The sequence below is a fragment of the Microtus pennsylvanicus genome, chromosome 18, assembly GCF_037038515.1.
Source record: "Microtus pennsylvanicus isolate mMicPen1 chromosome 18, mMicPen1.hap1, whole genome shotgun sequence".
Classification (NCBI taxonomy): Eukaryota; Metazoa; Chordata; class Mammalia; order Rodentia; family Cricetidae; genus Microtus; species Microtus pennsylvanicus.
The window spans coordinates 34,395,743-34,423,127 of NC_134596.1; the positions used below are offsets into that span (position 1 = coordinate 34,395,743).

The 27,385-nt window shown below is 39.6% G+C and overlaps 1 protein-coding gene across 2 annotated transcripts; it reads left to right on the top strand.

The window, feature by feature from the left end:
• The first annotated feature begins 1,147 nt into the window (after positions 1 to 1,147).
• Positions 1,148 to 27,175, top strand: Pcf11 (PCF11 cleavage and polyadenylation factor subunit). 2 transcript variants are annotated; one of them, XM_075953093.1, is made up of 16 exons: positions 1,148 to 1,680; positions 5,251 to 5,376; positions 7,180 to 7,368; positions 7,666 to 7,860; positions 9,240 to 10,354; positions 11,146 to 11,326; positions 11,431 to 11,914; positions 12,427 to 13,985; positions 17,284 to 17,383; positions 21,284 to 21,403; positions 21,840 to 21,945; positions 23,043 to 23,226; positions 24,074 to 24,229; positions 24,695 to 24,787; positions 25,414 to 25,449; positions 26,652 to 27,175. In XM_075953093.1, exons 1-16 carry the CDS (start codon positions 1,489 to 1,491, stop codon positions 26,865 to 26,867), a joined length of 5,052 nt encoding a protein of 1,683 aa, XP_075809208.1. In that variant the 5' UTR covers positions 1,148 to 1,488; the 3' UTR covers positions 26,868 to 27,175. The 2 variants fall into 2 exon arrangements, with proteins under 2 accessions (XP_075809208.1, XP_075809209.1); XM_075953094.1 differs by having other exon boundaries at positions 11,431 to 11,521.
• Positions 27,176 to 27,385: the final 210 nt, after the last annotated feature.

Here is a 27,385-nt window from a genome sequence, read left to right on the forward strand (position 1 = left end):
CACCTGCCTCTGCCTCTCAAGAGCTGGGGTAAAGGTGTGTGCCTCACTACCGCTCGGTCAGATACTGTTTTTTGTTTACTTCTTTTGTTGTTGTTTTGTGATGTTTGTTTCTGCATCACGCTAGTTGTCCTGGAATTTACACTGTAGACTAGTCTGACTTCGAACTCAGCGATCAGACTGTTTCTACTTCCTGCGTGCGGGCATTAAATGCACGCTTGGTTTTTGCGGCTGTAACTTGGCTGGCCTCGAATTCATAGAGTTCTACCTTGCTCTGCCTCCTGAGTGCTGGTATTAAAAGATAGAGCCTGAATACAGGCTCAGACACTGTATTCTAATGCCATTTAGAAGTGCAGTCGATTAAGATAAAAGTTATTAGGCTCAGGGCTGGGTGTTGCTATTATGAATACCCTTCCCAAAACGTGAGCGACTTCGTCAAAATATTTCCAACTCCTTGGCGAGCGCGTTGCTCACACAGCACCTCTTAATCAAAGCATTTTCCAGGGAGACTCAACTCCTGCAAGGCTTCCTAGGTGTTTTTACGAGTGAAGCTGCGTGCAGGAGTTCCTCCCTCCCTTCTGGGTTCCGGGTAGGCCAGGCACCTCCTCCCTCGCCTCGAAGCCGAGGGACAGCTGGCCGGGCGAGCCCCGCCCAGGCTCCCGGGAGCACCTGAGACTGGGGCGGCGGGCCGGCCGGGGAGTGGAGGCCGGGGCTCCAGCAGCTCAGTCCAGCCCCGCCCGGCGGCAGGCGAAGGATGATTGACGGGGCCGCCCAAGGGTGGGAGGAGTGCAGAGGCGGGACGGAAGGGGCCCGGTGGAGCTTGGTGCAACCGGTTGGGCCGGTCCTGGAGAACAGCCGTCCTCTATTGGCTTCCCTGGGCGGGTTGTTATGGTAACACATGACCGAACAGTCGCTTACGAACTGGCCAATGAGAGCCGGCCGTCCTCGGCGCCACGCCTCCGAGCGGGAGGGGCGGCGACAGCCCGGTCGGGGCCGAGGAAGAAGGAGGCGCCAGGACGTCCTGCGGAAGAGCCGGGGGCGGGGCCCGTGACGCGCGCGCGGGCCAGCCAATCGCGCCGGGTGTTCCCAACGGCCCCGCCCCTTGACCGCATCTTCTCCCCGCCCCTAGCTCATTTCGCACGACGCAGCGGTTGGGCCCCCAGACATTTTCGGAGCTGGAGCCGCCGCCGCCGCCGCCATCTTGTGTGCGTGGAGAAAGAAGCCCCGGCGGCGGCTGGACGCGGACGGAGGTTCCCCCCCCGTGAGGCGGCGGCGGCGTTTCTTCCCCGAGGTTCCCCCTGGGTCGTCCCCCATCCCCCCTCCCTCCGCGGTCAGCATGTGGTGAAGCCGCAGCCGCCCGCCGGAGACCCGGGGAGCGAGGCCGAGGCGTCGCAGGCGAGCGAGCGAGCGAGGAAGGAAGGAAGCAAGGCAGGGAGGCGGGGTGTCGAGCGGCTGCGGCGGCGGCGGACCTCGGAGGGGGGCCGCGGCGCAATGTCAGAGCCGACGCCGGCCGAGGCCGGGGCTGCGGGGGCCCGGGAGGACGCCTGTCGGGATTATCAGTCGTCGCTGGAAGACCTGACCTTCAATAGCAAACCGCACATCAATATGCTGACCATTCTAGCCGAGGAGAACCTGCCCTTCGCCAAGGAGATCGTCTCTCTCATCGAGGCCCAAACCGCCAAGGTTTTTATACACCCCGCAGCCTCCTATTCTTCTCATACTCCTTGATTTTTAGGGTCAGCCTCATCCCAGGTCTCGCTTCCATCCGAAGGGGACGGACGGACGGAGTTTCCTCCTCTCCGACCTCCCCCCCACCCCACCCCCGACTCGGCTCGGTCTTTGGCCCCGGGCTGGGGAGCGTGGGCCTCTTTTTTTTCGGGGAGGGAGCGGGGAGGATGCAGGGTGGAGCCCCGTTTCCGCTCACCAACTCCCTATTTAGGCCACCTCGGAGGACGTCCCCACGCTCGCACGCTTCGGGGACAGCCCTTTCGGATCGGGGCGGGGGGGGAAGACTTAGAGGCAGTTTTGTGGTCTTGGGAGCGTGAGAGTTAAAACCAACCCTCTGAAGCCCCCGGGAAGGTGGGGAGGGGCCTCTCCCTCAGTGCCCTTTTGGGGAATTGTGCTCTGCGGGTTGGAAGGAGGTGAAGGGGGACCTGGGAGCGAGCTGTCTGGTGGGTTGGGTGTAGGGAATTGGCCCCGAGTGGAGCAGCGGCCTGTTAGCTCAACATGGCGCCTGCAAAGCACATGATGCGAAAGGGAAGAGCGGAGAATCCATTCCCTGCCAGCCAGGCAGCTGCTCACACCCGTCAGCCCCATTTTGGGGGTGGGGGATGTTAGATCAAACTTTTATTCTCCTCTCGGAGGGTCTGATTCGCCCCAGTGGTAGGGAAATTGGGCCGACGGTGGGGTTTGGATGTGTGTGTGGGGGGGGAAGATCTTATCCAACCTGTAGGTTGAGAATTGTCCCAGTGGGTAACAAATACTTGGAGGTTTTTTGTTTTATTTTGTTTTTTTTTAAATTTCAGCCCCTCCTTGTTCTTTCTCTTTTTTCTCCCTTCCCTGCTAGTGAAGGCTTTCTTTTCTTCACCCCTTGGCCGAAGTGGTCTTTGGCCACCTTCTGTTGCCCTCTTGTCTTTCTCTTCTGTGGATTCATGTGGGAGCGATATGTCATTTAAGCAAAGTTACTGTTAAACTTAGTTATAATGAGTCTTAGCCGCTTCCCAATTAATACGTTTTAAGTTACTTTTCAAATTTGTACTTAAGGTTTAGGTTTTTTTTTCCTAGTTGTTAGTGATTGCAGTTATCAGGATGAGCCTCCTTTTAGCAGAGTGAACCCCTTTTAAAAGGCCACTTTAACAACAACCACCAATACATTGTTTAGAGACGGTTTCTGTCTAGTGTAAAACTCAGTGGTCTGACTCTAATAAATGGTTTTGAAATGTGTGACTGGTATTATAAAATTTGTGAATAAAACATATAAAATATGTATTTGTCTTTTTTATTTACATTTGTAAGGTGTAGAATCTGTTTCCAAGAATTTTTACTTACGTGGTTGTGTGTTTTAAACAAAAGTCTTTAAGTGACTTGGGTTCATTCTTCTTTAGGTCCATCCACTCTTTTGGGTAAATCAGTTCACAAGATGCACGGTTTCACGTGGTCCTTTCAAACCTTTATTTAAAGAGGGGGAAAAGAGGTTTTTGTTTTTTAAGGGCTCAGCAGGTTTATCATGCGCATTTTGACAGCTAAACAACTCTCCATTCGCCTTTCCCACTGAGGCTGTGAAGCAGCTGCTCTTAAAGGGTGGGCTATAAGAAGACCTGGCTTAGCTCTTCGTTGACAACCATGCCTGTTGTCGGAGGAGAGGTAGCTTTGCCTTGTTGAAGACTTAAATACCTTTTTAAAGAGAACTGCACTTGGACTTCTGAGAACCAAAGTTTTCAAGCTATGTTTTGGGTATTGGTATTCACAGCACCTAATACTTAGCAGCTCAGATTGCCACTCAAAGGAGACAGCTTCCTTGCTGGTTTTTAATGGATCTACAAGACCTTGGAGAACTGAACTTTATGCAGAATATATTGACCACATAAAACTTGTATTTGTGTATTTGGTTACACAAAGTGGTGAAAATAGATGGAGTATTTGCTGGTAAAAGACAGCTCAAAGTTTTGGGCACATGCTTCCTGGTTATTTTTGTAAAGCCAGACTAGAAGTCACTTTGGGGGAAGAACCTTAACCTGGGTTGGGGGTGAGGGGAGGGTTTGCTGTCATTTGGTAGCAACTGGCTTGGTTTTTGTATTTCTGGAAGTGTATGCTTGTGTCCTTATTCTTTAGCAATACTAAACTAATGGACTCACAGTTTCGCCCTTCCCGTAAGATAGCAGTAGCAAAAAAGAGTCTCACATAGAAGGACTTCACTTGTACAACAAAACTAGCATATGGACAGATTGTGGTGTTAAAAGAGCCCATTTATCTTCCTAAGGAACAATAATTACTTAAATGGTATAAAACAAGACATGATAAGGTGAAGACACAGCAATAAAGCCTTTGACGAGTTGGTACTAAATAGTTTGCCCACACACAGTGGCTGTGTGACCCCTTTTAGTAGCACCTAAGTTTTTCATAGAGTTATCCAAACATTTCTTTAGTCAACTTTGGTTGTAAAGGTGTTATCAGAAGCAAGAGCATTTCCACACACTTGTCAGGGCAGTTGGTTTTGTGAAGCATGGCATTGCATACCCCAGGAGTATGAGCCTGCTCTAGCTACAGGTAGCTGTGGGTAACTGTCCAGTTAGGTTCATGTACACATGGGGTGGGTAGTTGGGGATTCACTTAATCAGTTTTGTTTTCTGAAGTCGTGGGTACGTGTGGAGTCAGAGTTAACAGCTTATGGCAAGTCTTAGTGCTCCTCAACAAGTCTGTGAACCTGCTGATGCTTTCTGGAAGCTTGCTGTGCCTTCTAAAAGCCAGTGGTGGGTAGGCTTTGCAGTTCACCCGGGGCGACTTTGCCTTGGGAGGGCTGCTACCTTTATCAGCGGCAGCACACTGGCTCAGCACAAACTTAGAATCCCTGGTTTGTGCATGTAAGAGGAGACGTATTTCGGCGACAGTCCATGCTGTGAAGAAAATCTCCAGGACATCCAGGTTTCCAGTCAAGTTGAACCTGACTTACATGACTCAGCGGCTCCTCTATCCAGTTTTTCTTGTATCAATAACAGGCTTGCACTTCTGCGTGTTCATGTGCAAGTTCTAAGCATCTTGCCATTGTCTTTGTATGTGAAGTGTGTTTAATTTCATTCTTAATTTGGATTATAGGAAAGTAACCAATGATTTTGTAGGTAACAGAGTTTCAAAGTCTTGAACATACAAAGTTAACCAGGGAAACCAGAGAGAGTACTTCGAGCGGAGGCACAACATAAGCACAGATCTCAAAGCTGACCCTTGGATTACAGAAACTATTTTCCCTCCCCTTTGAACACAGGCCTTTTTATTACATGCACCTGAAATCAGGTTGAGTATTAAGCACTAGAGGTTATGGTTGTTCTTGATAACAGCTTTTTTTTTTTTTTAAGTGCACAGCTTAAAACATTGTAAAAAGCAAGTACTTGATCGAACACTTAGGCTTATAAACTTAATCAAAAGCATTTTGTACCAACAAAGCTAGAGGTCTGTATTGTAGGTTTAAAAACACTTTTTAAACTAATTTCTTGGTGGCAATTTCCTATACTAAACTTCTCAGTTTCTTTTCATACTTAGGCTCCTTCTTCAGAGAAGCTTCCTGTTATGTACCTTATGGATTCTATCGTGAAAAACGTTGGAAGAGAGTATCTCACTGCCTTTACTAAAAACCTAGTTGCAACATTTATTTGTGTGTTTGAAAAGGTACATATATATATACATATATATTTAGAAACATTGAATTTTTATAACGTTCCAGATGAAATAAATACTTGTCTTGTGTTGGGTTTTCTTGGGTGGTGGAATGTTTCATTTTCCTGGACATTGATTGTCAAGTGCCTTTTCAAGGAAAGTGGCAAATGTTAGGTTTTTCTATTAGAGCCTTAAAACAGATGCTGCTTAATCACTCAAGATGCGAATATACTTTGATTAGCTTTTAGAATTGTGTATTTTCAAAATGTGAGTATGGGTCTCGTGAAGTTGTTTATAATGTGGGCAAAAAGTTGCAGCTTGCAGAGCATTCATCTAGATTTTGTGTTGTTGCAATGTCTAGTGCTGGGGAGCGGGAGGCATATTCCTCCAGGGTGCCTCAGTCTATGGTTCCTACTATTCATTCCCCCAAATGCCCTTTGGACATTGTTACATTGTTGAAGTGTAAGTTAACAGGGATGTGTGCTTGGTGGACCAGTTCATTGCTTTAGGTTCTTATGGAAATACTTCTATTCTTGTCTGGTGCTTGGGAGAAATGCTTGTTAGTGGCCATACCTAGAAATTGTATATACCGTTGTGACCATATAATTGGTAGTTTGGTTAAACAGGAGGGCTTTTCTGAGGTAATTCCATCACATTGAGCAGAAGGGCCCTTGAGGTATTTAGGTTTAAAGATTCTTTTCTGACAATCGCTTATAGTTTATGTTATGTTTTATTAGACACACTTCTTATAGGACATATTTTAACAGCTGCCTGAGTGCTAGAATTAGGCAGCAGTTTTTCTTTTAGTAAAAAAGCCACAATTAGATCTTGGGATAGAAATACATAGGAATAGTTTGGAGAGCTGTATTTCGGATATTACTAAAAAAGTATCAGCCCACTGTGCAGTAAGTAATTTAGAGCAACTTAACCTGGTTTCAATTTTGGCATGTTCCCATTATTTGGGGGTTTGGTATTATTTTTACTGAATCTAAATTTAGCTTTTTTTTTTGTTTTTGTTTTTTTGTTTTTTCGAGACAGGGCTTCTCTGTGGTTTTGTGAGCCTGTCCTGGAACTAGCTCTTGTAGACCAGGCTGGTCTCGAACTCACAGAGATCCGCCTGCCTCTGCCTCCCAAGTGCTGGGATTAAAGGTGTGCGCCACCACCGCCCGGCTAATTTTAGTTTTATTATATTTTATAAAAATTACCTTGTAAATACATTCTCTAAAGATATGAATATAGATAAGAAGATTGAAATTAAAAACTTGCCTTACTAAGTCCTGGGCTTTTCTGTTTTCTAAAAAATAATTTTATCCATTAAAATATGAGTAGGCAAGTTATATAATGCCCATCCTTGGCTAGGATTTTGTCAATTAAAATATGAGGGTGTTTTCTGTCCCAAAGTATAGCATTTCTTAGATAAAATAGTCATAGTGTGTTGTGTTAGATTGGCTAGATAATTTTATCTTTTATGACTGTATGTTACTAGCAAGTAACTTTAAGACATTGGCCATCAGGTAAACCATTTCTGGTTTTATGTTTATCCAGGGAGTTTATTAGAAATACTATATTAAGCCCTACTATATGGAGACTTTTTAAAAATGCAAAAAGTTGCTTGGGTTGCTTGCTTGAAGTCTGTTAGATAAGTACTTTTCTGATTTTTTTTTTTGAGGAGTAGCTTTATTAACTTTAATAATCAAATGTTTGATATTAATGTACAAATGGATACTATGTGTGAATTGGCAGGTAGCTTTCTACTTAGTATATGAAACATTCTATAGTAACTTAACAAGCCAGAGAATTGTTCTGTTGTTCTAGGTGGATGAAAATACTAGAAAAAGTTTATTTAAATTACGTTCCACATGGGATGAAATATTCCCTTTGAAGAAACTTTATGCTTTGGATGTCAGAGTCAATTCATTAGATCCTGCTTGGCCTATTAAACCTCTGCCCCCTAATGTGAATACATCTAGCATCCATGTGAATCCAAAATTTTTAAATAAATCGGTAAGTCTTTATATGAATGGCTTATATGCTAAACAATTTGACTATCAAGCGCTAACTTCTGTAAACTTTTCAAAAAGTAAAACTAGAATCATTTTGATTTGAAAAAGTAATACATGTATATAGTAATAAATGACTTACTATGTAACATTTGCCATTTTAAATGCCTAAGCATTTTTGTGTGTGTGTACTTTTAAGTGTGATTGAAGATTTGTGACTTTGAATAATAGTAAGGTAAAGTTGATAATTTTTAGTTTTAGCTATGATATGTTTTGCTTAAAAAGTATTTTTTTCTTATAGCCTGAGGAGTCTTCAACACCTGGCCCAGTGGTCAGTTCCCCCAGTATCTCCACTCCTCCAATTGTACCTGAAATACAAAAGAATCTTACTCAAGAACAACTAATAAGGCAGCAGTTACTCGCAAAACAAAAACAGTTATTAGAGCTTCAGCAGAAAAAGCTGGAGCTTGAGTTAGAACAAGCTAAGGCACAACTGGTAAGTAAGGGAGATTTGATGTTTAAATCTTTAAACATTCTAATAGGGAAGTAGTTATTTTGTATATGAATATTTTATTGATGTTTTTCCTACTTATTTTAAAAATTGTATTAAGCCAAAATTTTATAATCTTACTATAAAACACTTGGTTGTGAACTGTATTTTGTTCTCAGTATTTTCTACTAGATTGCTATCTTAGGATGTAAAATATATATATGGCTAGGCTAGTATTGGGTTCTCCTGTATAACAGCCAACCAGGTTTGATGGCACAAGTCTCTAATCTGCACTTGGGAACAAGAGGCAGGAGAATCAGAAGCTCAAGGTCATCCTTAGTCACACAGCAAGTTTGAGGCCAGCCAGGCAGAATGTCTCAAAACACTAGGGAAACAAACATTTATTTTATTTTTTTTTTAATATTTATTTATTATGTATACAATATTCTGTGTTTATGCCTGCAGGCCAGAAGGGAGCACCAGACCCCATTACAGATGGTTGTGAGCCACCATGTGGTTGCTGGGAATTGAACTCAGGACCTTTGGAAGAGCAGGCAATGCTCTTAACCTCTGAGCCATCTCTCCAGCCCCCAAACATTTATTCTTATCGAGGTAGCACTGTAGTTTGTTTCCCATTATCTTCATGGAGATTTAATATTTTAGTCCTAAGATAGTAAGTATATTGTAGTGAATGTCTTTAACATTCAGGAACAAATCATGTTTCTAAAAGTCTACAAAAGCTACAAATATAGAGACCCGAGAGTGTATGTATCTGTACTCATCAAACACTCTATTTTTTACTTAGCATCTAAGTTTGAGATTGAGGTATAGAAAGACGGAGTTTTTATGTAAGTTCATTAATGTTTTGAGAAACGCTTTTATGACGAAGTTTAATTAGAATCACCCTGTCTTTAGTACAGAGCAGTTGGAGTTTAGTCATGTAATTGTTTTTGAGTAACAGCATGGTTTACAATATTGGATAGTTTTGAAGAATTATTGTAGTAGAAATTATATTCTAAAATACAGGTTAAAGGCCTGGTAAGAAGCAAGATCGTTTAAGTGCTTGTACTCTCTCTCCTTGCATTTATTTTACCTTAGAAGTGTAGAGTATTGCCATGCTTGATGATGCTTGCCTTTAGTTCCAGCACTGGGAGCTAGAGATAGGCAAACGTCTATGTGACAAGTCCAGTCTGATCTGGGTTATATTGTTAAGACCCTTACCCTCTTTCTTTTCCCTCCCAAAAAAGTGTGTAGTGTTAATAATGCACTATCAAGCGAATAGATTTAGTGAAAATGTTCTAATTTTTACTATAGTCTATGTAATGACAAGGAAATAAAATAGTGTTCATGGGTTATAGTATTAACATGAACATTTTGTATTTCAGGCAGTATCTCTTAGCGTTCAACAAGAGACAGCCAACTTGGGTCCTGGATCAGGAACATCTAAGTTACATGTTTCACAGATTCCCACTATGACTGTTAAAACTCCACATCAGGTTCCTGTGCAATCTGACAAGAGCCGACCAGGTTCATCCTTACAAATTCAAGACTTGAAAGGAACTAACCGGGATCCTCGTCTTAACAGGATGAGCCAACATTCATCCCATGGCAAAGAACAGAGTCATAGGAAAGAATTTGTAATGAACACATTAAATCAGTCTGATATTAAAACAAGTAAAACTATACCCTCTGAAAAACTAAATTCCTCCAAGCAAGAAAAAAGTAAATCAAGTGAAAGAATAACCAAGAAGGAACTTGACCAATTAGATTCTAAATCTAAATCTAAATCACCATCACCTTTGAAAAACAAATTATCACACCCAAAAGACTTGAAAAATCAAGACTCTGAAAGTATGAGGTTGTCTGATATGAACAAGAGAGATCCACGATTAAAAAAGCATCTTCAGGATAAAACTGAGGGCAAAGATGAGGATGTAAAAGAAAAAAGAAAAACCACAGAAAAGAAGGATAAAGATGACCACATGAAATCATCTGAACACAGACTGATGGGAAGTAGAAATAAAATCATAAATGGCATTGTCCAAAAACCGGACATGGTTACAGAAGAATTGGATAAACAGGGGACAAAACCAGGGAGATCAAGTACTCGAAAGAGATCCAGATCAAGGTCACCTAAGTCTCGATCACCAATTATACATTCCCCAAAGAGAAGAGATAGACGGTCACCCAAACGAAGGCAAAGAAGTAGTATGTCTCCAACTTTGGCCCCCAAAGCTGGAAAGATGCGTCAGTCAGGACTTAAACAGTCACATATGGAAGAGTTCCCACCATCTTCCAGAGAAGAAAGAAATATTAAGAGAAGTACTAAGCAGGATGTTCGAGATCCCAGACGACTGAAAAAGATGGATGAGGAACGGCCGCAAGAAACTGCAAGTCAACATTCTATGAAGTCAGGTGCTGAGCCAAAGGAGAATATAGAGAATTGGCAAAGCTCTAAGTCTGCCAAAAGATGGAAATCTGGTTGGGAAGAAAATAAAAGGTATGTTGCTGATGTTTTTGGTAAAGTATGATTTTTATTTTGATGTTTTTACTTTATTAAGGCAAGGTTCTCACACTTTTATTCAGGCTAGCCTGAACTCACTGAGTAGCATAGGCTGACCTCCATCTCATGGCAGTTTTCCCACCTTCGCCACCCGAATGCTGGGATTATAGGTAGGATCCATTATTCCTGGCTTTAGAATATGCATTTTAAAGGTAGTTTAATTTAACATCAGAAGATACTAATTGAATGTTGTAATTGTTTTTCTAGTTGTGAAAAACAACCCAGTGGGTTAGATACTTCCTATTTCATAGAGACATGAAAGTTTAGAAAGGTTTCCTAATCTACTTGGTTTTATGTTTATGTAAGAAACAAAGTTACTTGGTTTTATTTTTGTTTTTAATTGATGTTCACAGGGTCGAGCTATGTAGTCCCACCTGGCCTGGAACATGCTTGCTAGCCCACTTTGTCCTTGAATTCATCATTTTATCCCATCAGCTTGTTTTCCTTTTTGACGGGGTTAGGGTGAGGATGGAATGGGGGTGGTGCTGCTATTGCTGCTGCCAGGGGTCAAACCTGGGATCTTGCACATACCAAACAGCCAACCATTCCCCCGAATCAAATCTTCAGCCTTTAAAAATCAGAATTCTTACTCTATTTGGCTTTTTCAAAAAAATTTTATGTACTTTTTTTTTTTTTTAAATCAGATCTTTAAAGCATTCTTAAGTACAGCCTGGGAGTTTTGTTTTTTAAATAAATACTTTGAAGTAACACTGCTTTTGTGGTTTTAGCTTACAGCAGGGTGATGAACATAGTAAACCTCCTCATCTAAGGCATAGGGAGAGCTGGTCAAGCACTAAAGGAATCTTGTCACCTCGAACCCCAAAGCAGCAACATCGATTAAGTGTTGATGCCAATCTTCAGATTCCTAAAGAGTTAACCGTTGCAAGCAAAAGAGAATTACTTCAAAAGGTAGTGACTATGTTTAATCTCATCTAGTCATTATGTTCTTTTGCCCATGTTTTTGTATTTTTAATATTTAAAATATTTCATTTCATTTTATCATCCCTATGCAGACGAGTGAACGTTTAGCTTCTGGTGAAATTACACAGGATGAGTTCCTTGTTGTTGTACATCAAATTCGACAGCTATTTCAGTATCAAGAAGGTAAACATAGATGCAATGTACGGGATAGTCCTACAGAAGAAAATAAAGGTGGATTAAAAAAGAAACCTCTCTTATCTGATGCTGAATTAACCTACTATGAACATAAAGCAAAACTGAAAAGGACACAGGTTCAGCATTCATTTCCAAGACTTGATCTCTTAGATCCTGATCTTTTTGACTACCCTTTGACTGATGCCTTGTTGTCTGGAATAGAATGTGAGCCATCCAAAAGTAAACATGCAAGTAGGAATAGTGGAGCACAGTTTGACAGAAAAGAACAATTTAGTGAAAGAACAAGACGTCTTTCTCCTGTATCTGGGAGTCGTACTTATGCTGAGAATCTTTCACCCCATGAGGGCCGGAGAAGACATGACGAGCAAGTCTCTGCTAAAGGTAGAAAAAGTTAAATGAGATTATGCCTATTGAATCACACAGCAGTGAAGGGAAAATGAACAAGCTAAGTGGGGCTGAATCTTACCACTGTTCAGACTTCTGTGTGTGTGTGTGTATGTGTGTGTGTATCTCTGTTTTGTCTTTCCTTCACGCTCCCATGGAAAGGGAAGGGACCTAATTTTTTTATATGTATATTTAATTTGATTAAGCCCCCACAAAACCCAAGCAAATATGTATTCTAATTTTACGACTAGGAAACAAAACTAGAGATGTTAAGTAACTTGCTCTCGAAGTCCTATGACAAGTACCTTGACAGGATGGGATTTTTTTTAACCCCAGGTATATCTGAATCAGAAGGGCATCTTCTTAACCTACTGTTGCTGTTTGTCCCTTCCCTACCCACTAATGTAATGAGATAATACATCTTTGGATAAGTTTTTAGATAACTATAAAAAGGAGTAATTTGATGTAAATTCAATTGTAGTGAAGATATATATTTTTCTTTTTAAAAGGTGTACGAGAGGAGCAGAGATCTCCATTCAATGATCGTTTTCCACTTAAGCGACCTAGATATGAAGATTCAGATAAAACATTTGTAGATGGCCCAACATCAAGATTTGCTGGCCTTGATACAAATCAGCGGCTTACAGCTTTAGCTGAAGACCGGCCATTATTTGATGGACCTGGTAGGCCATCTGTGACGAGAGATGGCCCGAGCAAGATGATTTTTGAAGGACCTAATAAATTAAGCCCTAGAATTGATGGACCTCCTGCACCAGGTTCTCTTCGGTTTGATGGGTCACCAGGACAAATGGGGGGAGGAGGCCCTATGAGGTTTGAAGGACCACAAGGTCAGTTAGGAGGTGGGTGCCCTTTGAGATTTGAAGGTCCTCCAGGACCAGTAGGAACACCTCTGCGGTTTGAAGGGCCAATTGGTCAAGGAGGAGGAGGTGGCTTTCGATTTGATGGTTCACCTAGTCTGAGGTTTGAGGGATCTGCAGGTGGTTTGCGATTTGAAGGGCCAGGGGGTCAGCCTGTGGGTGGTCTCAGGTTTGAAGGACATCGTGGTCAACCTGTGGGTGGTCTGAGGTTTGAGGGACCTCATGGACAGCCTGTGGGCAGTCTTAGATTTGAAAATCCTAGAGGTCAGCCTGTAGGCGGACTTAGATTTGAGGGGGGTCATGGGCCATCAGGGTCTGCAATTAGGTTTGATGGGCCTCATGGTCAGCCAGGTAGTGGTATCAGATTTGAGGGCCCTTTGCTGCAGCAAGGAGTTGGAATGAGGTTTGAGGGTCCCCATGGTCAGTCTGTAGCTGGTCTGAGATTTGAAGGACATAATCAACTAAGTGGGAACCTTAGGTTTGAGGGACCACATGGTCAGCCGGGGGTTGGCATCAGGTTTGAAGGACCTTTAGTTCAACAAGGAGGTGGAATGAGGTTTGAGGGTCCTGTACCAGGAGGTGGCATGAGAATTGAAGGGCCTCTGGGTCAAGGTGGTCCTAGATTCGAAGGTTGTCACTCTTTAAGGTTTGATGGACAGCCAGGTCAGCCATCCCTTTTACCAAGATTTGATGGATTACATGGCCAACCAGGTCCTAGATTTGAAAGAACTGGTCAGCCAGGTCCACAGAGATTTGATGGGCCACCTGGACAGCAGGTTCAACCAAGGTTTGATGGTGTACCTCAAAGATTTGATGGGCCACAACACCAGCAAGCATCAAGATTTGATATTCCTCTTGGCCTGCAAGGCAACCGATTTGACAATCATCCTTCACAAAGGCTTGAATCTGTACCTTTCAATCAGACTGGCCCATATAATGATCCACCTGGCAATGCTTTTAATGTTCCATCTCAAGGATTACAGTTCCAAAGACATGAGCAAATATTTGATACACCCCAAGGACCAAATTTTAATGGACCTCATGGCCCTGGAAACCAGAATTTCCCAAATCCCCTTAACAGAGCTTCGGGACACTATTTTGAGGAAAAGAATCTTCAGAGTTCTCAGTTTGGAAACTTTGGCAATTTACCTACTTCGATGTCAGCAGGAAATATCCAGACATCTCAACAGGTAAGCTATTTAGTTATTCTGAAATTATGTGGTAATTATATGTAGGTAAATAAATTTATTTTTGAGACAAAGTTCTGTAGTTCAGGCTACTCTCAAATTCTCTGTGTAGTCAAGGTTGAGTTAACTTTTTTCTTTTTAATTGTTTCTAGTATTTGGGAAAAGCTTTAAGAGTAATTTATGATGGGTTTTTGTTTTTATTTTATTTTTTTACGAGAGAGGGTTTCTCTGTAGCTTTTGGTGTACGTCCTCAAACTAGCTCTTGTAGACCAGGCTGGCCTTGAACTCACAGAGATCCTGCCTTCTGAATGCTGGGATTAAAGGCCTGTGCCACCACCGCCCAGCCTAGTGTGTACATTCTTAATGTACTTCCAACAATGTGTATATTAGGAAGTGGGATGAGAGGTTTTTTTGGGGTTGACATTTGCTACTCTTCAAGACACTGGGCCATTGCAGTCTTCCTCTTTATTTCTTCCTTTCTTCTCAGTGTACATGTACACTTATTTTGTTTTAAAAAGATTGTGTTTTAATTTATGTGTATGTTTGTGTGTATGTTTGCAAGTGTTTGTGACTGCCTGCAAAGGCTAAACACAGAACATTGGGGCACTGTGGACTGCTGGGAACTGAACTCAGGTCCTCTGGAACAACAGAGCAGGAAGTACTTCAAACCACTAAACTATCTCTCTAGGCCATTTTATTTTATTTTATTTAATTTTTTGTGACAAGGTCTCATTTCGCCTTGGCTGGTGTTGAGCTCTGTAGCAGGAGGAGACTTTGAACTTGCTTCTCCTGTCTCCACTTGTGGGGGGCTGGGGTTATAGCCATGCTCATTGTTTTCACTGCTGGGGATTCACACACAAGGGCTTCGTGTGTGATAGGCAAGTGCTCTACCTGCTACTGAACTATTTTTTACTTTTTTTAAAAAGGAAAAAAAAGCATTATTTTGTGTGTTTGTGGAAGTGGGAGGAAAAGTTATGAGACTCACTTCTCTCCTACCCCTGTGGGCACCAGGTCATTAGGCTCCCTGGCAAGCACCATTACCAGTGAGCCATCTTGCTGGCCTTACTGCACTTTTGTGGAGTTATTTTTTGTTTTTTAATGCTAATAATGTTTTTATAGACCTCCGTTACCTTGAACAGCATATTGAACTCTGTTTAAATGAACCCAGTAGAGCGGATTTTCTTGGACTGTTTTTTGACTGATATTTTCCTTAGTGTGAGATAAGAAATAAAGTTCTCCATACTTTTATTATTATTTTCTGTTTTCAGCACTCTCTTTAGCTAACTGGTTGCATACGATGAGTGGCATGACATTAATGTAAACAGAGCCAGCTTGTTGCTTGCCTTCTATTGTCATGTCAGTGTCTCCAGTCAGCCGCCCATTGACTGTGCGGTCTTCTTACTGCTCTGTGCAGCCTTCTCGTAGGTCAGCCTAGCTGGAGCTTACTGTGGAGTAGCTCAGGTTTGCCTTAAATTCTGCCTCTTTTTTTTTTGGGGGGGGGGGGGACACGTTTCTCTGTGTAGTCCTGGCTCTCCTGGAATTTGCTCTGTATTCCAGGCTGGCCTTGAACTCACAGAGATCTGCCTGCCTGCCTCTGCCTCCTCAGTGCTGTAAATTCTGTGAATTAAGTGTGCTCCAGTAGCCCACGCTTTGTTTTCGAGATCTGCAGCTCAACAAGACTGAGCTCATCTCAGATCCACTTGCCTCTGCCTCTCAGGAGCTGGGAGTCATGAGCCACCACACCCAGCTTCTGCACACATTTTAAAAAATGTGTATTAAAGTAGTGGGTTCATGGGATATTTTTAGTCTGTTGATTTCTGACTGCTTATATTTGCTTGTTGAACTTATCCTTGGTTAAATTTACTTTTCCAGTTGCTGATCCTTTACTAGGATAGATTCATTTTTACAGTAGTTGGATTACATTGAAAGAGATGGAAAAGAAGAATTTTTAAAGCATATTCCAAATTTGATTGCAAGTCTTCTGTTCATTTCCAATAATTTGGTTAAAAATATTTGTCCTGCCTGTTAAATTTGTACTTCCTTAAAAGAAATACTATTATTACCAGATTTTGTATAATTGTATTTTGTTTAATCTTTTTTCTGTGACGTTACTTTATTTGTGTGTGTGTGTGTGTGTGTGTTGTTTACACTATTAAGAAGTCACATGGATAGCGAACAAGATTTATTAATGAATATTTGTTTACGTAACGAAATCCCAAACACCAAGTTTGTATGTTAGTACAGTACTTATTTCATAACTTTATTGCAATCTTTATCTTTTATGGTTCTGAAGCTTGAACTGAGGGTTTCTCAGCAGATGATGTACCACTAAACCATATTTAACCCATGTAGCCCCTGCAGTCTTCCTCATTTTGTTCTTTTAGGTAGGGTCTTAATGCTAGTCCAGGCTGCCCCAGAACTCAAAATTGTAGAGTCAGAACAGTAGACCTGTCTTAATCTCTCAAGTGCTGGGATTACTGGTAGGAGCTACCATTACCAGCTGGTTTTTTCTTTGTTCTTTGGTTTTGTTTGCTTGTTTATAATTCTCTTTGACTTTTGTAATCTACTTTGAACTCAGCTATAACCTTATCCAAAAATGATGGCAAAGAAGGATAACTTCAAGTTCATGTTGTAATAAAAGTTTTTCTTTGCTTTTTTTCAAGAGTCTTGCTAGCATAGCTCAGGATTTTTAAATTTTCAGTCCTCCTGCCTCCGCCCCCAGGTTGCTAGTAGTGGGATTATAGTTGTGCCAACATACCTGGTTGAAACACTTCAGACTGGAAAAAGGCCAAGGTTAGGAATTCTGTCTTCAACCTTGCTAACTAGTCCCTGTTATTGTGTAAAGGTTTTATCTCTCTGTATGCCTATTCTATTTGTAAAATAAAGCACCCTTAGGGCCAAGTGATTTGTATAGCATAGGTCAGTCACACAGCTGGTTTGTGGGTCTTATATTTGCATGCTTTTTTTATTTTAAATACTTTTAAGGAAGTATCTCTCCCATCCCCTATAGGATTTCTCCATGCAGCTCTGACTGTCCTGGAATTCTCTTGTAGACCAGGCTGGCATTGAACTCACTTTTAAAGGAAGTTTTAACCTATTCTCCGATCCTTGTGACTCTGAAACAGATAGGAGAAGGCGTTCTAGTTTGTGGAAGTAAACCAGTTGTTACTCTCAAAATCTTTATTATCACAGACCTTAGACCTTAAGACATTTGTGAAAATTTGTATATGATTGATTAGAATGTTAAAATTGTACTTACAGAAAGATGTTCTTAAAATTAACAAACATTTTTATCTTAAAGGTTCTGACTGGCGTTGCTCAGCCAGTAGCGTTTGGCCAAGGACAACAATTTTTACCAGTTCATCCACAGAATCCTGGAGCTTTTATTCAAAATCCTTCAGGTATGTCCTTCTGAATTGTGATATTTTCAAAAGACATATAACTTTTGTTTTGTTGAATAGGTGTTGGTGTGGAAAATGGCATTTTTGAGAGATTGTGTTCAAGTTGTAGAAATGTAATCTGGCTGGAGAGTGTTTATCCTCCTTGTTTATGTTGTTTGGCAGATGGTCATGCAAACCTCATCTTACGGCTAGAGATGATTAGGCTGGCCATCAGGGAAGGAAACCTATTGAATAGAGGTTGGAAGTGGCTAGAGGAATGATAATATTGTTCTGATAAGCTGTTTATCATTTAGGAAGCAATAAATTGCAGAAATTTTGTAGCTTTTTTTTTTTTGGTTTTCCTCAATACTGTTGTGATACTTGTTTTAATTTCTAAATCATAAGGCCTAGGGATATAATATGGCTCGGTGTTAGAGCACACCAGGTACCTAGCATGAATGAAGCCCTGGATTCAAGTGTGAGCACTGCCAAACAAACATTTCTAAGCTTCTTCAAATATGTACTTGTGGCTGGGCAGTGGTGGCGCACGCCTTTAATCCCAGCACTCGGGAGGCAGAGGCAGGCGGATCTCTGTGAGTTCGAGGCCAGCCTGGTCTACAAGAGCTAGTTCCAGGACAGGAACCTAAAAAAACTACAGAGAAACCCTGTCTCGAAAAATCCAAAAAAAAAAAAAAAAAAAAATGTGGAGCTTAAATGTGGTTTTGGTCACTTGTGTGGCAAGTACAAAGCCAAGAGTTCCGTCCCAAGTACCCTATCACACACAAAAACATCCCAAACTAAAACCATAACTCCCCCAGGACAAAACAACAAACCCCCTCCAAACAAATGGTACTTTTAACATAGTATTGTTACTTACTTCACAAATTTTTAAAGAATTTTTCATAACTTACAAACTAGGGAGGTTTTCATGAAACTACATTTTATGAAGTTCTTAAAATTGTGTCAGTTTGAATTTATTACATAGTCTTTTAATTTCTAGATGGACAATTAGGATTAGGTAGTTTTTGTCGTCCCCCCCCGCCCCCCATTGTATAGTTGTGGTTGGGCCAGTCATAAACAAGTGTTGTTCCGACTATTCAGGTTATTTTCCTCTATAAAAAAGAGATAGTATCAGTATTTCTTGGAATTTTTCTTAAAAGAAAATAAAATGAGCAGAGGCAGGCGGATCTCTGTGAGTTCGAGACCAGCCTGGTCTACAAGAGCTAGTTCCAGGACAGGCTCCAAAACCACAGAGAAACCCTGTCTCAAAAAAACCAAAAAAAAAAAAAAAAAAAAGAAAAAGAAAATGAGGTGTGCAAAAGTACTTTGTAACTTTTAAATGTCATATGAATATATTTTTCTTTAGAAACTAGTTTTTCTTGTTGAATAAAGGATTTGTTGGGGCTGGAGAGATGGCTCAGCGGGCGGTTAAGAAACTGACTCCTCTTCCAGAGGACCTGGGTTCAATTCCCAGCACTCACATGGCAGTTCACAACTGTCTGAAAATCCAGTTCCAGGGGATCTGACACCTTCACACCAATGCACATAAAATTAAGTTAAATAAATCATAAAAAATTAAAAGAAAAGAATTTGTTGTGAGTCAGGTGGTGGTGGCCCAGACCATTAATCCCAGCACTTGGGGAGGTAGAGGCAGGCAAATCTCTATGTGTTCAAGGTCAGCCTGGTCTACAAATGCTAGTTCCAGGACAGGCTCCAAAGCTACAGAGAAATCCTATCTTGAAAAACAAAACAAAACCACAAAAGAATTTTTTTGTGGATAGAAATTTGTTGTGGATAGAAAGATGGCTTAGAATTTACGAATGCATTTTGACTTTGTGGAAGACCCAGGTTCAGTTCCCAGTACCCTCAGTTAGGCAGCTCATAACCACCTGTAGTGTTCAGCGATATCCAGTGCCTCTGGCCTCTGTGGACATTTGCACACAGGTATACACACACACACACACACACACACACATTCATTAGGAAAAGTTTGTTATACTGAGGTTAATGACATGTAAAAACTATGGCTTTTCTTCTGGCTTTCAGAGAGCTGTGGTATACATACAGTCAAGGGAGAGCAATGTTGCAGAGGAAATAATGCTTTGTTCCCCTGGGTTGGGAATACTGAATGAGGCATATGTGTATTCTTCTTAAGTTGTACTTGTTCTTGTTCTTTTAAGAAGCATGAACTATTATTAGGAAGCTGTCTCTCAGGTTTCTTTAATTGAAAGAAAAAGTGCCCTTTCCCTTTAGTTCTATTCTTACTTATTTGCTGCAGAAAGGCATTATGTATGCTAGGAGGAAGTTAGTAAGCTTCATCCTTGAAAGAACTTTTAAGTGTGGCAGATCTGCTGTATCCCCCATCCTCTGCCTCCACACCCTTGAATACTGTATACTGTGCCAAATAGTACCTCATTGCCTTACAAATAGTATTTATTTTAACTTCATATCAACCTTTGGCAGGTACTATTCTTTTATAAGCAGTAGAAATTTAGGCAGCCGTAAGCTCACGTCTCACCAATCCCAGGAGTTGGTATCAGAATGTTCTTTATCACTGCTGACCTCGGATACGTCCGACCAAGTCCATAGCTAATTCTCTCTCTTAGACATATAAATAGCTCCTTCTAATAGAATACAAATGTTGAACTAGTATGTAAATGCTATTGTAATTGATTAATTATTGAGATGGATTTATTCCTGCATTCAGATATTTGAGTAGACAGCTAAATACATATATATTTATAAAAGCACTGGGACGGGCATATATAACAGTTAAGGGTAGACTATATGCATTATGGATATGGATACAAATTGATTCCGCCATTAAGAAGAATGGAGGTATAGGCAGATGGGTAACAGTGGTAAACACTAAACATTTATTTATATAATTTATTTTGAAATGGGGTCTCACCATGTAGCCATGGCTGGCCTACAGCTTGCTGTGTAAGACCAGGCTGGCCTCAAACTAACAGATCTGCCTGCCTCTGAGTGCTGGGATTAAGGGGTGTGCCAACATGCCTGATAATAAATCTAGGGCTGTCGAGCATGCTAGGCAAGTACTCTGCTGCTGAGCTGCTGTCCTGTTTTTACAGTTGAGTTAAAGGATTAGTTTTTAAAATAGTGCTAGCAAAATAATGGGGGTGGTTTTAAGGAGAAAATTGCTGTCTTATTCAAATAAAAATAAAGCCTTGGTAAAGTTCATAGTACTTAGCAGTGGTTTGAATTCCTTTTCAAGTTCAATTCAACAAACATCAGAGGGGCAGGTGTTTTCTGGGCTGTAGGTCTCATACTCCTGTATCATCAGTTCCTGTGGTTGATCATGCTTGGGAACAATGCACTCAGCAGTACCACTGCTTTGACTTGAGTCTTTGTTTGTTTGTGTGTTTGTTTTTCGAGACAGGGTTTCTCTGTGTAACAGTCCTGACTGTCCAGGAACTCCCTTTGTAGACCAGGCTGGCCTCAAACTCACTGACATCTGCCTGCCTCTGCTTCCCGAATGCTGGTGTAAAGAGGTGTTTCGCTACTGCTTCATCCTTGGAGAGTTACTTTCTTGAGGTGGTTAGATCAGGACTAGCAGATTAGAAAGGTGGAAGTGGGAGTTAGGCATGATGTTACATGCATAAAAAGGATCATAAGGCTTATTGTCCTTTGTAGCCTGCTTTTATCTGGAGCAAAAGTAACTAGACAAGTAATTGACAAGCAATAACCTTTTCTTTAAATACATATAAATATTAAATATTTATATTTTAGAAGTTTTTCAAGTAATGATTTGTTAAAAAGAAAACTTGAGCTTTTCAAATAATTAAGCCCATAATTAAAAAGATTTATTGTTGGTGGAATATCTTGAAGAAAGCTTCAATTTTGAAAAAATGCTTAATATGAATCTTTATGTTCCCTTTAAAAAGTTTTTTTTTTTTAAAGGAGGTCTGCCTAAGTCATATCCTGATAATCATCTCAGTCAGGTGGATGTAAATGAATTGTTTTCAAAACTACTAAAAACAGGAATTATCAAATTGTCACAGCCTGATTCAGCTACAACACGTGAGTACGGTTGTATATTTCATATACAGCAAGCTTAATTTAGAGATACATTATAGGATATAATAAGTTATGGCAAATTTCCATACTTGAAATTTTAGGCATGTGGTATTGTTTGAAAACCAAATGTAATTTGGGTTATAATGAAAATTTTAACCATTTCTAAAGATTGGTCTGTCTTCATGGCCACAGTTGTTTTAGTTAAGATTACTACAAATATTATGTGTAATGGTCTATCTTTATTAGCTTGGGGTTTGAAAATAATTTGAATGTTGAAGAAACAAAATTTTAAGAATTTTTATTAAGTACCTCGGCCATTAAGCTTCATATCAAATGTACTTAATATCAGATAGATTTCTCTGTATATGCTTGTAACCAGTGTTTTGCTATAAAGAACACACGGAATGTAGTATTGAGAAACTTATCTTCTCAACTGCAGAGGTAAATGAGGCTGTTGCTCAACCTCCTCCTGAAGAAGAGGAGGATCAGAATGAAGATCAGGATGTTCCAGATCTTACGAATTTCACAATTGAGGAATTGAAACAGTATGTAATGTTTTTAAATTTTTACTATAAATGTGCATGTGTTTGTATAGATATATAATGTATATGTGTAAGAGTGGAGGTACATGCATGCCACAGTGTTTGTGCAGGTTAGAAGGTGACTCTTTGGGAGTTGGTTCTCCCTTCCACTGTGGGTTGTGGGGATTGAACTCAAACCATCTGTCTTGTGTGGTAAGTATCTCTTTATCTGTGAGCTGTCACACAGGTCTTTTAATCTAATATTGGAGTCAGTTATTTAGATAACAGTGGCTTGAATCCCACCTTTTAAATATATCTGCTGCTCAAGTTAAATGTTAGGCACTAATAATTATTCATATATTTATTTTATGTTTTTAATCTTTATTTTCTGTTATCATTTTCTTCTTTTTTTGAGATGTCTCTAGCTTAAGCTGACCTTGAACTCTTGCGTGTTGGGATTATGGGAGCCATAATGCTCTACTATCAGATAGCAAGGAAACAAATGTAAATAAATAAGAATGTAAACATTAGGGCCTGGAGAGATGACTCTCAGTGGTTTAGAGCACATACTGCTTTTCCAAAGTTCCTGAGTTGATTCCAGGTACCCACATCAGGTGGTTCATAACCTGAATCTCCATGGAATCTGATGTCCATGGCACTTGCACCCATGTGCACATATTTACATACACATTAAAAACAATAAACTTAAAAATTACAATTTTCTACTTTTTATGCATATATTATTACTTACGATTTAAACTAAAGTGGAACATTTGAATTATTCGGAACATTGAAATTGTAGGGAGCTGAAATTTCTTGCCATAACGCTACTGTCATGCCTTCTCCATAGTGACTCCACACTAAGCAGATGAATAGCTATTGCCTGTTAGTTAGCCTATAGTGCTATTCCATTTTTACCAAAATAAGGGGCCAGGTTTATAAGAAAGTAGGCTCTATGTTTCATCACCCTTAACCAGAGTTAAAGTCAAAAGGGTCAGGAACACATTAATCTCCACTTAAATCTTTCTCTTTGATTCCTGTTTAGATATGGAAAACTTAAGTATTTGTTATTTATTTTTAACCATTGCCATGTTTCAAAATTGACTTTGTTTTTCAAATAGACGTTATGACAGTGTTATAAACCGGCTGTACACTGGGATTCAGTGTTACTCCTGTGGAATGAGGTTTACGACGTCCCAGACAGATGTTTATGCAGATCACTTGGACTGGCATTATCGGCAAAATAGAACTGAGAAAGATGTTAGCAGAAAAGTCACTCACAGACGCTGGTACTACAGTTTAACAGTAAGTAACCCATGCTTCTGAGTTACCTAGATGTCAGCTATATTCTGAAGTAGATCAGTTTAGATAATTGCTGTAAAATTTGATCCATAGTGTAGGGTGGTTTTTTTTATATAGATTATTATTTTGTGTATGAGCATCTTGCCTGCACCTCCAGCTCCATGGATCTGACACCTCTAGCTTCCTTTGGTGCTGCACCCGTGTGCACATACACATTATTAAAAACAATAAACCTTTAGGAAGTGTATTTTTCTAATTTTTCCTTGTAATGCATACTATTATTACTAAGAGCTTTTAACTGTTTCTTAAACTGGAGTGGGACATGTTTACATGGTGTGCACTACATGCATGTAGTGCTTGAGGAAGGCCAAAAAAGGGTGTTAGAACCCATGGAACTGGAATTAACAGATGAACATGAGCTACCATGTTAGTGCTGAGAACTGAGTCCTAGTCCTGCAAAAGCAACAAATGCTCTGAGTCATCTCTTATACATGAAGTTTATCTTAAGTTAGTGGTGCCTATAGAATTAATAGGACATTATCATTAAGATCTCAGTCATATCCTGGTTTGGTGGCATATGGCTATAATCTTAGTAATTGGGAGGCTAAAGCAGGAGAATTGCCAATAGGCCAAGCATTGCTGTATGATTGAAGGCCAGTTTAGGCTATACATTAAGACCCTGTCGCAAAAAAAAAAAAGTTACAAGTCTTATAAAAAAGCATATTAAAATAACATCAGTGCATATTTGTATGAAAGTGTTCCCTTAACTTTTAGATGGATTACAGTGGAGACAAAATAGTAAAAGCTTGAACATTAATGAACATAATCTTTTATATTAATTCCTCTTAAGGACTGGATAGAATTTGAAGAAATAGCTGATCTGGAAGAACGTGCAAAAAGCCAGTTTTTTGAAAAGGTTCATGAAGAGGTTGTTCTTAAAACTCAGGAGGCAGCTAAAGAAAAGGAGTTCCAAAGTGTACCTGCTGGACCAGCTGGAGCAGTTGAGGTAATAGAATGGTATCTGAATTCCCTGGCAGTGTTCCTCTTCCTTTACATACATTTATTAATTCACCTATGGGAGCACAGAGGGTCAGGTGTTCAAGACCAGGCCCAGCATATGGAATTGGATGCCAGTCTGGGCTACATGAAACATTATATATATTTATATGTATGTATGTGTATATATATACACAAATATATTTGTTTAAAACAGAAATTTAAAGGAAAAAAACAACAAAAAACCAAAACCACTCATGACTGTTTCATGACCAATTTGGAGTAGATGCCATCGGTGACTAACAGTGGTTAAGATGATATTAACCTTTTATGTGGAAGGCTTGTATAATCCACAATCTCCATTAGCTGTTGAGCATTGCTTAAAATTCTCTTATTTTAAATTTCTTACTGAACTTAAAAGGTTTTTATTTTAATGGACAAATGTACATTTCAATTTTATATGATTTTATTTTAGAGTTGTGAAATTTGTCAAGAACAGTTTGAACAATACTGGGATGAAGAGGAGGAAGAATGGCACTTAAAAAATGCTATTAGAGTAGACGGAAAGGTAATTATTTTATATGGAAAGGTTAAGTTCATGTTTTGTTAGAGTAAACTCACCATTTTGAAGATGATGCATATATAAATTGTCCAGCTGAGGCAGGGCCTTTAGCTGCCATTTGGTTAATAAATACATTTTAGTATTTGCATTTCCTACTGCCTGCACAGTTTCAGGTGCTTGTTGTGTGGAAGTTCTGTAGATGAGTGCAAATTTAACAAAATGAAATTGTATGTGTAAAAATGTACGATTTTTGGTTAGTAAAAATGATACTGGACTTTAAAGTTAGAATGTTTCCTTTGGAGGTATCCTAGCAACCATATGCTTCTATGCTTACCCTTACATAGCAGGCCGTGAGTCTGATGCTAGACTTAGAAGTAGATTTCTGCCTAACCGCATTTCACCATTAAAACCATTATTCTCTTGAATACAAGGCTAGACATTTTGAGTGCACAAAGCCACGTTTAAAGAGAAATAATTTTTCATACTCAAATTAGATAAGTTTAAAATTTATGTTCTTATTTTTTTACCAAATGGTTTTTTCATCCTTCAATTTAAAATTTAAAGGAAAAATCACTTTAGAATAATGTATTAGAATTGAACATGCATGTGAACAGCTGCTTTTTTTTCTTTAGATTTATCATCCATCGTGTTATGAAGATTATCAAAATGTAAGTTCTTTTTGGATATTGTATATATTTATTTGTATTAAGAAATTTTAATACATATATTTTAAGAGGGTGTTCATTAACTATTGGCATTAGACAGGTTATGATGTACATTATTTATCACTAATATAAATACAAAAAATTAAAATTTGTTTGATGTTTACTTGAATCTTCATAATTTTTATTGGCCCGTCAGAGAATTGTTGAACTAAAGATGAGAAGGATCACAATGGCAGTAAATTTCTAGGGCTCTAGGAAGAATTTCCTGTTTTTTGTTTTTTTTTTTAATGTATTGTCTAGTCACCATATAGAGGAATGATACTTCAAGATTTATTGAATTGTTTACTGCTATGTTAGGTGTGGTGGCACATGCCTTTAATCCTAGCACTTGAGAGGCATAAGTAGGAGAATCTTTTGAATTTGAGGCCAGCCTGGTCTTGATAATGAGTTCCATGATAGCCAGGACCATATAGACACCACCTCAAAATTAAAAAAAAAAAAAAAAACAGCAAAATTTGTGTGTCTGCACATTCATGTATTTGAATGGTAGTCACACATTATGTGGAGGTCAGAGGACAGCCTTGGGTGTTAAGTCTCCGGCCTTCCTTGAGTCTTGTTTTTTTTTATTATACCAGGCTAGCTGGTCTACAGGTTCCTGATAATTCTCTTGTGTATCCAAATTTTATGTGTTGTGGAGATTTGAACTCAGGTTGCTTCCATCCATTGAGTCATCTCTTCTAAGCTCTAGTTATCTAAATGACCACATATAAAACTGTAAGCATAGCAGTCTAGTAGCCTTAGAAATTGAAATTGTTCCATTTGTAACTTGACTTTTCTAAACCAGTGGGGCATGTTGCCTGCTGATACTGGGTTTGATAGAGATTAGAGTATGCATTTAGATCACTAGATCAGTGCTTCCTAGGGTATATTTTTGATTTAAAAATTTCTTAAAATCCCCATGAGTATTTAAAATTAAATCTAGACACACAAAATCACAAAGTTCATCCAGGGTTGTCCTCTGTAGCAGTTCAATACTGAAGCCTGTCTAACTTTATGTTAATGTACTTCGTTGTTGAGTGCATACTGATCAATGTTATTAACTTGTGGGAAGCAAGCAATGTAGTTGAATGTGGCATGTTTCTTGTCTGAATAAAACTTAATGTTTGAACCTTCATTAGTACTTAATAGGGATTTTCATTTTGTAGACATCTTCTTTTGATTGTACACCATCTCCCAGCAAGACACCAGTTGAAAACCCTTTGAACATTATGTTGAACATTGTCAAAAATGAATTACAAGAACCCTGTGAAAGTCCCAAAGTTAAGGAAGAGCAAATTGATGCCCCACCAGCTTGCTCGGAAGAAAGTGTAGCAACACCCACTGAAATTAAAACAGAAAATGATACAGTTGAGTCAGTTTAAATAAAATGAGAAAGGTATGGTTTTCTTTTTTTAACACAAGCTGCTGTTGGATGTAGAAGGTGAAGTTTTTATGTATATAGAGACATATATCTATATAAATTGTCCAGCTGAGGCAGGGCCTTCAGCTGCCATTTGGTTAATAAATACATTTTAGTATTTGCATTTCCTACTGCCTGCACAGTTTCAGGTGCTTGTTGTGTGAAAGTTCTGTAGATGAGTGCAAATTTAACAAAATGAAATTGTATGTGTAAAAATGTACGATTTTTCACTTGTGAACTGTAAATTATAAATAAAAAATATTTTTGCTATCCATGGAGTGTAATATTTATGCACACCATCAAATAAAGACAGTGTTTCTATACTTGTATTGGGTAAGAATGGAACTCAACAGCATCCTTAATGTGAGATTTTTTTTCTAGTAGCTTCCCAGGACTTGAAACAAAGTTCAAACTTAGTTTTTCTCAAATAGAAAAGCCAAATTAAAAAAAAGGACATACGTGTTTACACATAGATATGTA